Source organism: Osmerus mordax, chromosome 16, assembly GCF_038355195.1.
Source record: "Osmerus mordax isolate fOsmMor3 chromosome 16, fOsmMor3.pri, whole genome shotgun sequence".
NCBI lineage: Eukaryota > Metazoa > Chordata > Actinopteri > Osmeriformes > Osmeridae > Osmerus > Osmerus mordax.
Genome location: NC_090065.1, coordinates 9259714 through 9273496, shown reverse-complemented (window position 1 = coordinate 9273496; position 13783 = coordinate 9259714). Strand labels below are relative to the sequence as shown.

The following is a 13783-nucleotide window of genomic DNA, read 5'->3' as shown; positions in this document are numbered from 1 at the left end:
CAAGGGTACATCTCTACAGTATATATGTATGCTGTACACACACCCAGGGACAGTAATGTGAGAGAAGATTGTGGCCTTGAGTTGACACTGTGGCACAACTAATAACCAAGCAATATTATTATGTTTGTATAAATACTAACTGGTCTTTACAATAACCTGTCAGTCACTACCCTTACCTGTATACCCCACCTTCTCCCTCTCTGTCCCTGGAGCTTCTGACCTAAATGCCTGTGCTAGCTAACCAGGTGTACACCTAGGCTTTAGCATAGTCAATCTTCACACCTGGAGGACCTACAGACTGGATTTATGTCATGATAGCACATCATAAAAAGATATTGCTACATTAGAAACATTTACAGTAAATATATGCTTGCACTGAGCGTTCAGCATACGTTTGTCTGAGGCTGCTCGTCTACAGAGAAAGGAAGACAAGAGTATTGAAGTAGTAAAAGTAGAGGCCGTGGATGAACAGAGTGAACCGTGCTGTGCTAGATGTCCCTCCACCTCGCTCCCCGCTGATGGAATGGGGGCAGTGTAACAGTTCATGGGACCCCAAGGCTTTAGAGGGTTCCCTTGTTTGGATCTCCTGAACGTCCTTCCTGGCACACTGCTGTGCTTGCACCGTTCGCCGCACGCTTCTCTCTACACGAAATAACGCGTCAGCAAGGAGTCCTATACGGGTCATCATTTTCCGTTACGGATGCCACTTTGACCCCCTGACGCAGTGTTTAGTGTCCTCCAGCGGACACACAGGTGGCAGCCGGGGCTCTAACGAGCAACATCCATCCAGTCTGGATCACAAGTCCTGTGGGCTTCCCTATGGAGGCTGACAACGTCCTCTGCTCTCGTGGGACAGCTGGTCAGCTGCTGTTCCCGCTGCTGGCACTCGCTCTGCCAGGCTCCGTATGCCACTGTTGTTCATCACACTGTACATAAACATTAAACAAACAACGCTCACGCAAACAGTTTATCGTCTTGTTGACGCTCGGAGCCCTGTTTTGACCTGTAAATACAATGCGTTTGTGATGTGATCTCGAGATTCACAACAAGGAAGCACCTAATTGGTTGAGTGAAATTGGGAGGGAGTGGGACTACCAGAAGCACAGCTGGGTGTTAGACTGAGACAGCCCTGAGACAGCCGCAGCAGGGGAGCTGTTTTAGGGAGGCAGCAGTAGGGACCGTCACTGCCGGCTGAACGAGTCTTCTGTGACTGATTGGAGCTGTGTCTGATGAAGAGTGTGTGTCTGACGAGGTGTCTTATGAGGTGTATGTGTGTGAGTCTGGAAGGAGTGTGTGTGTGAGTGTGTGTGGGTGTGTGTTTGAGAGAAGGTGGTTGTGAGTGTTTGCGTGTAAGTCTAGGCTTGATTGTCCCCACACTGAGTTCACTCCTCATCCCCATGGTGATCCCCCCCCCCCCAGCCAGAGGACACAGTTTGAAAAATATCCACAACAAATTCCGGCCAATCACAGACTTTCCCAACAGAGGTGTTTTTTGCCCTCTCCTTGCCCTGTCTGATCCCTGGCAGTTGTGTCCGCTAAATGAGATTACGTGAACAAGACAGAACCTGATTTTAGTAAATCAGCCATCCTACTCTGAGATGTTTAGTAACTACAAACTTTTTACACACAGCAACTGCATCTCTGGAATCCATCACGACTGCAACTCCATAGAGACACAGTAGAAGTACAGTGTTCTAATTCCATCTCTGTGCCGCTACACACAGCATGTCCTAGAGGAGACCCAGGGTCATCCATTACCATGAGCAGCCTCGGGTACAGTGAGTAATGCTGATAGCTCTGCCCCTCAGTCTGCTATTAGTAATATACAGCTCTGCTGGGCTAGGTTGGGCACAACTGACTGCAAAGTGGAACAGCCTGAGTCAGGACAGAGGCAGAAAGAGGGGGAGGAGGCGGAGGAAGAGAACCCTACTGTCCGGATTCTCAGCTTTTTTGCACACTAGCAACAGATTAGAAAAGTCTTAAACAGCTATGGAAAACAAACTTCTACCATAACCTGGTTTACGATTGTATACAATGCAAGCAGACCTGATACCCTTGTACTACAACTGCTTTTTTATTAATTCCCTGTCCCATGAACGTTGACACCACTCTAGACGACCTCTACACACAGCCAACATAGAACGTCTCCACAACCTCCATACGACCTTCGTGGTGAGACCTTGAGTTAACAGACCAACTGTCAACTGTTGCAGTGTAATCATGGTCATGTCAGGTGGTAGGCAGGGCATCCAGAGGCTACACACACAACAGTCATTTATCCATCAGCCTTTTTCCAGGCATCAGCTGCATCTGTGTAAACCTCCAGGCCTTCCCCCACTACTGACATGTCCTGTCACTTGTCCCTTAGCCTGCTAAAGCCCTCATCCATCCTCGTCCATCGTCCTCCCTGCTCATCCATCCTCATCTCTGCTCATCCATTATCTATGGATCTGCCCACTCTTTGTTTGTCTGATTCATTCAGAGGCGCATCAGCACCTGTTTCTCCTGGCCTGGCCCACTGGCTTGTCTACCCTCTCATTGGCTGTTTATGCGAGTGATGAAGGGAGGAGCCGTCCTGCTTGTTCTGAGGTAATTGATTGGCTGATCTGAAAATGGGTCAGTATTCTGGGATACAAGCAGAGGAGGCTAAGATGATGATGGGTGTGTGCATGTGTGTGCGTGTTTGTGCATGTGTGGATGTGGTGTATCTCATCATTACCACAAGGCCAAACTGTGGCTTGAAATAAATGTAATTAAACTAAATATAGGTCCACCTCTACATTATCATTTATCACAGTGTGCGCGTGTGTGTGTGTGTGTGTGTGTGTGTGTGCGTGCATGCATGTGTGTGTGTGTGTGTGAATGTGGACCCCCTACAGTTCAAGGCATTTGGTCTTTGTATCAAGACAGCAGTCACTGAAGCTTTGAACAGCTTAGTTTGAATTGTTGCCACAGCTGAAGCAATGAACAGGTGGTTCAAGACCAATTCGGACATCTTTGACGTACATATACTACACTGTATGTGACACTGTCACATGACAATGTGTTGATTACGGACCCAGAAATACCTACAGCTACAGCTGCCACAGTCCAGCCATCCAGCTGGGACAGCTGCTCCCATGCCAGTGCTGCCACCGTGTGGACACCTGGTGCAGCAACACTTTAGACCGAGAACAACAGTCTTCAGCCAAGTCATGGGAATTGAGCAGAGGTGGAGTTTCACCTGTCCGGGCACATGTGACCCCCACCTGCAGGACCAGAGTTCCCCCGCCACGCGTGTGTTAGTAGCCTACACACATGACACAGCAGCGCCACTGACCTGCGTCACCTTCTCCGTGACGTTGTGGGTGCGGTCCATGAGCTTGCAGGGAGCGGTGATGTCGTTGTCGCCGGGCGGCCGCGCCGCCAGGGGCTCCGACGCGTCCATGCAGGTGTGCACCAGCTGCTGCGCCTGGCTGAAAGTGCGGAAGCGAAACGGGTCAGAGTCCGACGTGGTGTTGGGCATACTGCTCTGGCGGGTCATGGCACCTGGGGGAGGGGGGAGGGGAGAGGAGAGAGGTCTCGGTTACCAGCCCATGCCTCAGCCAAGCCCAGCCTAGCCCCAGCCCAAACCCAAGACCTAACCCTAATCCTAGCCGTCCCCCTGTCCTACCTGTGCTGCTGGGCCGGTGGCGCAGCCTCCTCTCCGGGAGAGTCCTCTTTGTCTTGATCTCGTCCACGGAGGCAGCGTGCCTCATGCTGCCCAGGCTTTCACACGACCGTCCAGGGAATTGCCGGCCGTCCTCTCCGCCCCTCCACGGAAAATGCAGGCGGGGGGAGGAGTGGGACCAGCCCAGGGCCAGAGACAGGGGCACCGGAGGGGCCTCCGACGGGGGGTCGAGGGGGTCGTCGTCCTCGTCCCACAGCAGCACACCCCCAGCCCCCACGGATCCCCCAAAGCGCTGACAGTCGGGGAGGGACAGCAGCTTGTCCAGGGCGACGGACTCGTGGCCCAGGGGGGGCATGCTGCGCTGCGGTCCCAGCTCGGAGTCGTCCTGCAGCGACCCTTTGCTGCTGCTGAGAGAACGCAGGAGGAGCCGGAACCTCCGGCGGCGTGCTGGGGGGGGGGGGGTCAAGGGTCATGGGAGTGAGAGATGGTGGGGGCGGGAGCAAGGATGAGCAGAGAAACTGGTGAAAACAGAGTAGGAAACAAATCACTCGATCTGTAGCTTGTTGCTCTGAACGCTTTTTTTTTTTTATAAGCGTGAACACACGCTTATATAAGCAGGGTGTTACCCAGCGTGAGCCAGGGGATGGCCAGCTTCGGGTTGAGGTCTCTGCTGGGGGAGCTGGGGGCTGGTCTGGGGTCAGACGGCAGCTCAAAGTTCAGGATGAACATGATGACCAGACCGTCTTCATTCTTCACTGGGACCACGTCTATCAGGCACTGGAAGCACACTCCTGGATGCACACACACACACACAGACACACACACACACACACGTAGCAGTTCAGACTCCATACTGTATATTCAGACCCTCCTAGGCTGGGCCCAGTTCTGGATTTCATGATAACGCCATGTTTTTATCCTCCTGTAGAGGGAGACACACAACCAGACAGCAGAGCTGAGTTCTCCCTCCCTCGCTCCTAATCGAACTCACAGAGGGCACTAATGTCATAGGAGACCCCTGGAAGACAACAGAGGACTAGTGTGTGTGTGTGTGTGCATGTGTGTGTGTGTGTGTATGTTTGTGTCTACAGTATCTGGCGCTCCCTCGTGAAGGACAGATAGGACAGATAGGATAGGACAGGGCCGGGCCAAGGGACACGTAGTATCATCCAGGATTAGAGCCATGACACAAAACACTTATTCTGTCATAATTCACCTGATAGATATCATACAGTCACCCAGAGCTCTACCATCTGCTACTGGACCCCTAGGTCCACTCCAGGACTCTAATCCCCCCCCCCCACACACACAGAGCACACAGCAGAGCAAACAGATACCCCATTATACACACTGAGGCTTATCGTCTCGGGCCAAGAATAGCACCTTTCCTGCTGTAACTGCTAAATAACAAGATATGAAGCATATTCAGCATTCACTCGAGGTTTAAAACGGGATGTTCTTCTTAATTGTGGATTTTGCTCTGAGAAGATGCACAGTAATAACATCATCCCTCCAACAGTATGACCTTTTCCTTTGCTATAAAGGGACAGGCCTTTCTTCAACAACAGCGATTGTGTGTGAGCCGGAAGTGTTCATTTCTTAGAGAGCCAAGGACGAGGGCGCAGGTCATTAGGGACAGGATCACAGTTTTCATAGAAACATAAGCACCGTAGCAAGAGTTAGAATAAGTGATAGGATTATAGCCCTGGAAAAGATTACGCCTCTCCCTCTGACCTATACCACCCTGTCTCTTCCTTTTCTTCTATCTTTCTCTCACTCTCTCTCTCTCTACCCCACATTGTACTACACAGTGGCAGAAGATCTTGTATACAGTATTACTGTCTGTTTGTGAAGGATTTCCATATTAGCAGTAGGAGGTGTGTATTGTTTTTTTAATTATTCTTTTATTATTGTTATCTTATCTTTTATCTTTTATTGTTATTATTGTCCGCTACTATCTATTTGATTATTAAAACCTGCACTGTTGTAGGTAGCTCAGCGGCACAAAGCTTTTCATTGTACTTGTATACTTGTGTTTCCTGTACATATGACAATAAACTTGAATTTAACTCTTTATCAGTCTGCGCTTCCTCAGAATACAATTCTGCTACACAAACATCATGTCTGTATAGGAATGACAACCAACTAGGATAGCTCTCCATCTGGTTCTTCCTCCTGTGGAGGTCCTGAAGGTCGATGCTGAACATTAACCAGTAATAAACATCTAAACTGATCTGAGACAAGACCTTCTTGGAACGATGACTGATTAGATTGTTGAAACATTGTCTTGAAAGACTGTCTATCCATGCAGAGGTCCATCCCTTTATTGATATCTGATATTTGCGATTGGGACCCAGAGGAAATCAGGCTCATGTAAATGAGCACATTAATCCTGGAAGTTCCACGATCAATCAGGTTCATTCACATGTGAGCACTGGAATATGACTTGATGAGTCTCCATCAGGGACAACAACAATGTCCACTCCCTTTGTACCGGTATTCCCTTTACAATGTAGCAAGACTGCAAAAGTAAACAAACAAAGGGATATTTCAGACATGGGCAACCTTTGGGTTGTTTCTCCTCTCTATATGCTCTGAGTCATCATACGATGACATGTTTCAAACTTTTGTTCCAAGAGAGAGCAAACACTAACACCGATGTTTGGGTGTATTATTGTGTTTCATTAAGGACTGCAGTGAGATACGTTTACTTGAGAACCATCCTCTTGTCCGTAGAAGTTGTACTAGAAGTTCCTTTATTCAGTGGTCAACTATTGACCCACAGCATAAACTGTATAGCTTTTATGTGCTTCATGTTTTGGCTACTCGCAATGTTTTGGGGCTATCTTGTTGTTATTATCAGTGACCTATGCACTTTGTAAAGCTCTCTCTTGGAAGTCGCTTTGGATAAAAGCGTCTGCTAAATGAATAAATGTAAATGTAGAGCCCGAATAATTAATTACCTTATTAAAATATCAACCTAATTTTCTACTTAATATAACCCCACCAGACAGCTAGAAATAGATCGCTGAGATTAACAGTGGAGTCGTCATTTGAGCATATCGATTATTTATCTGGTGGTCGATTGTTCATCTTGATCCATTCAAACCGCTTCCTACTCAGTTGCGTCATTAAAGGAAACGTAAATTTGTTTCAAATGCAACGTTTCAAAGTCTTCACTCTAGTAGAGTGACTACCAGTGTTAGTAATGGAGGACTCCTGTGGGGCTGGGAGAGTTGACTGGCTTCATGAGGAGGCTGAATGTCAGAATGGTCAAGCCCACCAAGGAGAGGCATTATAGGGCCCAGTCAAAATGGAAAATGGAAACCTAGAGAGAGTAGAGGGTAGAGGATGGCCCCAAGGGGTGAGAGGCTGTGGTCTCTCTACCCCACCCCTCTCTCTCTCTCGCTCTCTCTCTCTCAGGGGACAGTCATCTTTATCAGGGAGGGGTATTCACTAATTGCTGTCATCTATTTCTCTCCATTCTGTGTATGTCTGCCTGGGAGCTGATCTCCAGTCCTCATTATCTGACAGTATTTAATCCCGGGTCTTTTCTCCCTTGGATCATTAGAAAATAATGGCCTTTCAGAGAGTCAAGCTCAGACTTCTGAGACGTTCTAGAATGACTTCATTCAAAAAAAAACTATTTTCAAGTAAAATATTGCCTTCCACACTGGGTACTGGGTTAGGTGTCGTACAGTAAAGGGATATAGTATGAATTAGTGGTGAACTTCTAAGTTGCACAACCCCTCAATACTGTTCCTATTTTACATGGTGTGTATTGTCACACTTACATGTGTGACAAGGTCCTAATGTCCTCAAAGCCCTCCACCCTTCCTGAGCGTCATTCAGCTGTCCTAGCAGGCCAAGCCTCATCACACGGTCACCACTGCTGACCATGCACTCTAGAGACTAGGGTGGCGACCTCTCCCCCTCTCCCTCTCAGTGCAAAAAAGCAATAATTCACAGGGAAAAAAACAATAACAGAACTGACAGAGGGGTGAAGATTGGACCTGAAATATTCATCCAGACAGGTGATCTTATATCCATACAGTATGTGCTGATGAAACCATGTCTGTAGTGATGGGGAGGGAACGACCGGACTCAGCAGGGTTATAAAAGAATAGAGCAGAAGAGAATATAAACTTTTTAAAGTATGCAAGAACACCACATTGAGACTTAATTCAAAGGCTAAATCAAATCAAATCAATGTATTTGTATAGCCCTTTTTACACGCAAGCATGTCACAGAGGGCTTCACATACGCCCATAGAACTGCCCCTCAACCAACCTAAACCCTCAAGGAAGACAAGGAAAAACTCCCAGAAAAACTCTCAACAGGAGAAAAAATGGAAGAAACCAAAAAAAATTCAGAGAGGGATCCCCTGCAAAAGGGACCATCTAAACAACAACAATGTACCCTCTCGCAAGTAGACCCACAGCCATGCTCATCAACCAGTCAAATCCCCATCAGACACAGTCCTGATGGAGAAAGGGCTGAGAGTGTCACAGCAGCTTATTATCTGTATCGGTAGCTAATTGGATATGATTAGAAGCTTTGCTTTACCGTACCCCTCTGTAATTCAATGTAATTCAATTCAATGTTTGCCCTCTATTCCTCAATACGATTACTGTCTCTTAAGAACTAATCAAAAAGAAACCCCAACATTGATACAGAGAGGAAGGGAGGATGAGAGACAGAGAGAGAGAGGGAGAGAGAGAGAGACCGAGAAAGAGAGAGACCGAGAAAGAGAGATCAAGAGACCGAGAGAGAATGAGAGAGAGCGAAAGAGCGAAAGAGCGAAAGAGCGAAAGAGCGAAAGAGAGAGAGACCACAGCCTCTCACCCCTGGGTCCACCCTCTACTCTCCACCCGCTCTAGGTTTCCATTTTACATTATGACTGGCCCCTACAATGACTCTCCTTGGTGGACTTGACAACTCTGACATTCAGTTCCCCAGCCTCACAAGAGAAATGATATACAACCTTCCAAAAGTTCCCTCCAATTATAAATGAAAGTCAGCAAGTACTGTAGATATGCAAAGAAACAAGTTTCAAATTGAAAAGCCAATTACACACAAGCTCCAAGAGAGGGGCACCGGAATGCATCCGTGTCCCACTATATGCTTGAGTGTGTCATGTGGTAAAACAGATAGACACTTTTTAATGTGCAACGTAACATTCGCCCTGAATATGTGTCCAAAAATATTTCCCACTGTGAACCAATTTATTATGTCTGTGTATGCATCATTGCCCTCACTGTCTGTGCCTACACACAACTGGACAATAGCCGTAATGAGTGCTGATTCCACACACCTGTTGAAAGTGTTTAAGTGCCAGATAATTGGTTGGTGGCACAAATACAGTATGAAAATGTTATATTGATTTGCTTGTAAAACACACTGCTAATCTACAGCTTTCCTCCACTAAACTAGACCACACGCTATCATCAGAACTGGGTGCAATTACTTTTCAGAATCATTTAACATTATACACTTATCAGAGCATTGGCTCGTTTTCACATGGAAATCAACAACTAGCAGAGCTCTGTGTAAATATTTGTTTCAATAGAAAGGTTAGCCTCCTGAGACCAAAAACCAAACAAATCACAACTTTGTATCATGTAGATAACATGCAACAATGGTCTGAATAGAGCTGGAATAAAACTAGATAAGTATTAAATAAGGTACTGTCTTCTCCACAGTGGTGAGAGTATTCCAGGCTATACTATATGCATTGGGCTTAAGGCTTCTCCTTCAGCAAGGTTGTCCAATCCACAGGAGAGAGCCCATCGACTGAGGAGCTCCGTAAATGGACACTGTATATCTGCAGCAGGACTCTGAGGCACAAACTACATTTGCCTTGAGAAGTGCAAACACATTAATTCCCATGTTGGATTGATTCACTGAGGTTGATGCCTCGAGGTCGCTGCTTCCTGGGCTGTCAGGGGGACTCTGTCCTTCATCCTCATAGCTTCTACATATCCTGGTATATTGAGGACAAGCACCTGGAAGAACGAATTGGCTTGGAATTCTTGTCACTGTATTATTTCTCACTGTACGCTCATGTCACTGTATAAGCTGTGTCGGGTACGATAGAAGTAGCCATATTGTTTGCAAAAAAGAGCTGACAATCAGCAGAAACAAAGAGAAGTCATTGGGTCACTGTGGAGATGTGTTTCTGTCTCTAGAATACATTAAAACCAGCCACATATTTCTAATGGGTTGATTTATGACACAGGTGGGAGGATGGGTAACCAGAACAATAGGAGCCAAATACAATGTGCATCGTGATGGCTTGAAGGACGATTACTCACAACGCCACTTAAATCCCTGGGGTAACCACTGGATTTGCAAATGTTTCATAAGAGGCAGTAACACAATGTCCTCGATCTGTTTGGAGGGGAGTCGTGGGTGGATGCGAAACGTACAGAGATGAAAAACGTGTAGACTGGACTGTGTCTGCACCAGTCGAACCAGTGTCAATTACAGCAATGTGCATTCGATATGTATGGTATAGGAGTGTCATATTTGGGAAATTGTTTTTCTAGGCTGTCTAGTTCCTTCAGTGGAAAGGTCTGTGGCCGAGAATACAGTCAGTTAAACAGACAGGTCTGTTGGTGGAGTCAGGAGGTGGGGGGATTCCTTGTGACAGGACAGTTAGGTAGATAGTCCAGTTATATAAAGCAGAGGGGGGGATCCTCCCTCCATTCCATTATATATTGTTAGTACGGTAAGTACACCACAGGAACTTTACTTGTAAATCAGGACACTCATTAGTAATAATATCAGCAACACATTCAATTCAGATATAGAACCACTTATGAATATGACTTAACTTAGACTGCTAGGAAACAGTTAAGAGGTGCAAGACCTTTGATGATGAAAAGGAGCTAACAAGACTATAGGATGAAGCTCTGTTCGTGTATGTGAGTGCATGTCTGTCCACTCGCCTGTGTGTGTGTGTGTGTGTGTGTGTGTGTGTGTGTGTGTGTGTGTGTGTGTGTGTGTGTGTGTGTGTGTGTGTGTGTGTGTGTGTGTGTGTGCGTGCGTGCGTGCGTGTGTGTGTGTGTGTGTGTGTGTGTGTGTGCACTGTGAGAAAACATCAGTGTTCCAACACAGCGGGGGACACAAGGCCTATCAAGCCATCACATGAAAAACGATAACTCTATCCTATACAATATCTCTTAATATGTCTCTCTCTCTCTATGTGTGTGTTGAAACCTCTAGAACCAGGCAGCAAATATAGAGGAAATAGCACACCACAATTTCCTGTGTTAAACTCCCTCTTAACAGACTTGAACATTTTCTTTCAAAAAAGGAGAGTTGCTAACATCAAGATTCATACCATCTTTGGTATAGAGGGAGATCTCCACTTTCCTCTCCTCGGCTCCCAGCAGAGCCTTAGCCATCTGGGCCACAGCCGGCCTCTTGGTGTGCAGCCCATACAGGAAGCTGCAGGTGCACGGCTTCTGCATAACCTCGGCACGCGTGTAGCCGCACATGCCACAGAAGGCGTCGTTGCAGAAAATAATGGCACAGTTTTCCACACGTGCGTTGGCGATGATGAACTTACGGTCTGGGGAGAGAGTGAGGAAAGTAGAGGAGAGATGGTGAGGAAGGAAGAGAGAGAGGACAGGGTTAACTCAAATATTTGTTTTAAGGATGTTTAAGATCTAGCCTGGAGCCTGTGGGATTGCTCTCACTGGGTTGGGTGTAAGTGGATCCCGTAAATATAAATAACGTTTTAGAAAGCAATTGTAAACAGTTATTAATTAGTAATTCAATCGAACACACAAGATTCTGAACATATATGAGGACTTTGACTGTAAATTGGCTTAGTCTATGCTATTACCCAAGGAAAAGAGAATCATGCTTGGCAGTAAAGGATAGGTTATTTTATATCTTCTTATCCGACTTAGATACAGCCAATGATTTGTGATCCTTCACAGGAATCTGTGAATTCTCATTCAAAACAACACAGTGGAAATACTACAAGCCAGTACAGTGCTATTCACTTCAAAAATTACTTTACTTGAATTCTATGGAATGTTTTTTCAGACATATTGGCTTTCTTTATAGTGTAGGCCTATAGCAGAAAACTAGAACTCGATTAATAATATATTTTACTTAAAATAAATCCTAAAATATAATATCAAGGACGACTAATAATAATATAGCGGATTATCTATTTATTGTGATTTGCTTATATCGTATCCTATTTAGACAAGACAACTTGAAATTTGTCTGAGGAAACAGATAATGTTAATTTGATAAACGCCCAAGAGTTTACCAGGGCTAAAAAGGACTTACTTACTTTGTCCTTCAAATTTCCGTATTATCGTATCCAAAAAGGTGTTCTGAGGAGCGACGTGTCCTCGTCTGACAGGCATGTTGGTAGACTCTTCCCTGCGCTTATGAAAGTTGGACTGACTGACCTGTCAGTCGCAGGTGTCTGCGCTCAGCGCCACTAACTGGTTTTCTCCAAATCAGTCCTGCGTGGGTAAAGGTGCTAATATTCTGTTATTTTCCTTTCGCAGAAGTTGACTAATGCTATTTATAAAGGATATGTAACCTATATTTAGATAGGCTATTTATATAAACATGTCCAGTGATATTTAGGCTACTTGCGCTCATCCAAGTCGTTGCTTACCACGCTCCAAAGCACCGCCTCATGTTTTAAAGGGTGCTGCAATTCTCGGTTCTATTGGTTTACATAGTTGACATGCGTAGGGCTGGATAGGCTAGGGCTGGTGCTGATGCTGCTGTGGGGGTTGGAAGACCATAACAGAATAACAGACCAAGATCCAAACACAATACCAAACCAATATTGTATAATATCCAATGTATCAATATGATGTCCTGATATGGGCTACATGAAAACAGAACCCCAAATGATCTTGTTCAAGAGCCACAGAATGGTGTCTTGTTCAAGAGATACCACAAGTTGTGTTCAAATTGTGATGTATACTACAACAGAATTTAGACTGGTTGTGATTAGAGGAGAGAGCACTTGAAGATTTTCACAAAACTCTTGTTTTCACACGATGATGAACAACCCAAAAATGTCCCGACAGCTCTAAGGTAGGCCTACATTCAGACCGATCTAAGGGTCTAGATTGGCACATTCTTTCCCCGTGATATATTTGATATAAGTTTACATGGAAGTAGTGAGACTGTCACTGTTTGCATTGCCATTATGGTTATGGGATATTGCGTTAGATATCTGGATGCATCAATTAAAGATCCTGTAAAGCAAATTCCATGATTTGCTTCTCAGTACATTATATAGCACGTGTGAAATGAGTTCCTGAAAGCATGTGCAAAGCGCGAAAACTTTTCGCACTGAAATGTGGAGTTAGACTATGAGTTAGACCGTTGAACAGTTTCCCTTCCGTTTTCAGCTCAGGTTTTGTATAGGCGGAGCCAAAACCCGACCGATCTACGTCACAGCGACCTATCTATGTCAGATCACAGACGGTTGCATTCTGTTACTCAGCTGGTACGATGCAAAGGCAAGTAATTAATACATAAAACACCCAGAGACTGCAGGTACGTCTGTTCTGATATCTGCAATTGATTTAGCTAGTGTTGCTGTTGTTGCCATAGACTTATATATTGGGTTGTTGCTGAATTCAATACATTCGAGGGGGCGGAGCTTCAGCTCCTTCAGGCGACACGCCCCCCCCCCCCCCCCCCCCCCCCCCCCCCCCAGTCTCAAGCAGAGAAGACTGCAGATTTTCTCACGATTTCAAAGCCCTAATTTAACATACTTGTCGGTGTTTTGTTCCATTCGAATTTGGATGGATAGTTAACACTCTTCTGTGGTGTGATGAACTTAAAACTCATTTTCAATTCCACTTTACAGGATCTTTAAAAGGTCTCTCTCTGTAGTGTTAGCTTATTTTTTTCAATGTTTCATGGCATTGAAATGAAGAGCACAGGGACATCTGGTGGTTTGCAGAAACCATAGCATCCATTGTCATCGAGACTGTAGATAAAATGTATTTTATAGCCTACACAAAGTTGATGATGTAGCAGTTTAGACAATCATTTACTATTAAATGAAGCCTGAAAGACAACTTGCTCTAACCAAAGTAGCGACAGTAGTTAAAATATAGATGCAAACCATATAGC

At 45.6% G+C, this 13783-nt stretch overlaps 1 protein-coding gene across 1 annotated transcript; it reads right to left on the bottom strand.

Annotated features, from left to right (window-relative positions):
- Positions 1 to 860: 860 nt before the first annotated feature.
- Positions 861 to 12039, bottom strand: LOC136958902 (potassium voltage-gated channel subfamily H member 2-like). Its single transcript, XM_067253031.1, has 6 exons — positions 11964 to 12039; positions 10995 to 11225; positions 4276 to 4440; positions 3653 to 4096; positions 3320 to 3528; positions 861 to 926 (listed from the first exon to the last, which is right to left on the bottom strand). The coding sequence occupies exons 1-6, from the start codon at positions 12037 to 12039 to the stop codon at positions 861 to 863; spliced, it is 1191 nt and encodes a 396-aa protein (XP_067109132.1).
- Positions 12040 to 13783: the final 1744 nt, after the last annotated feature.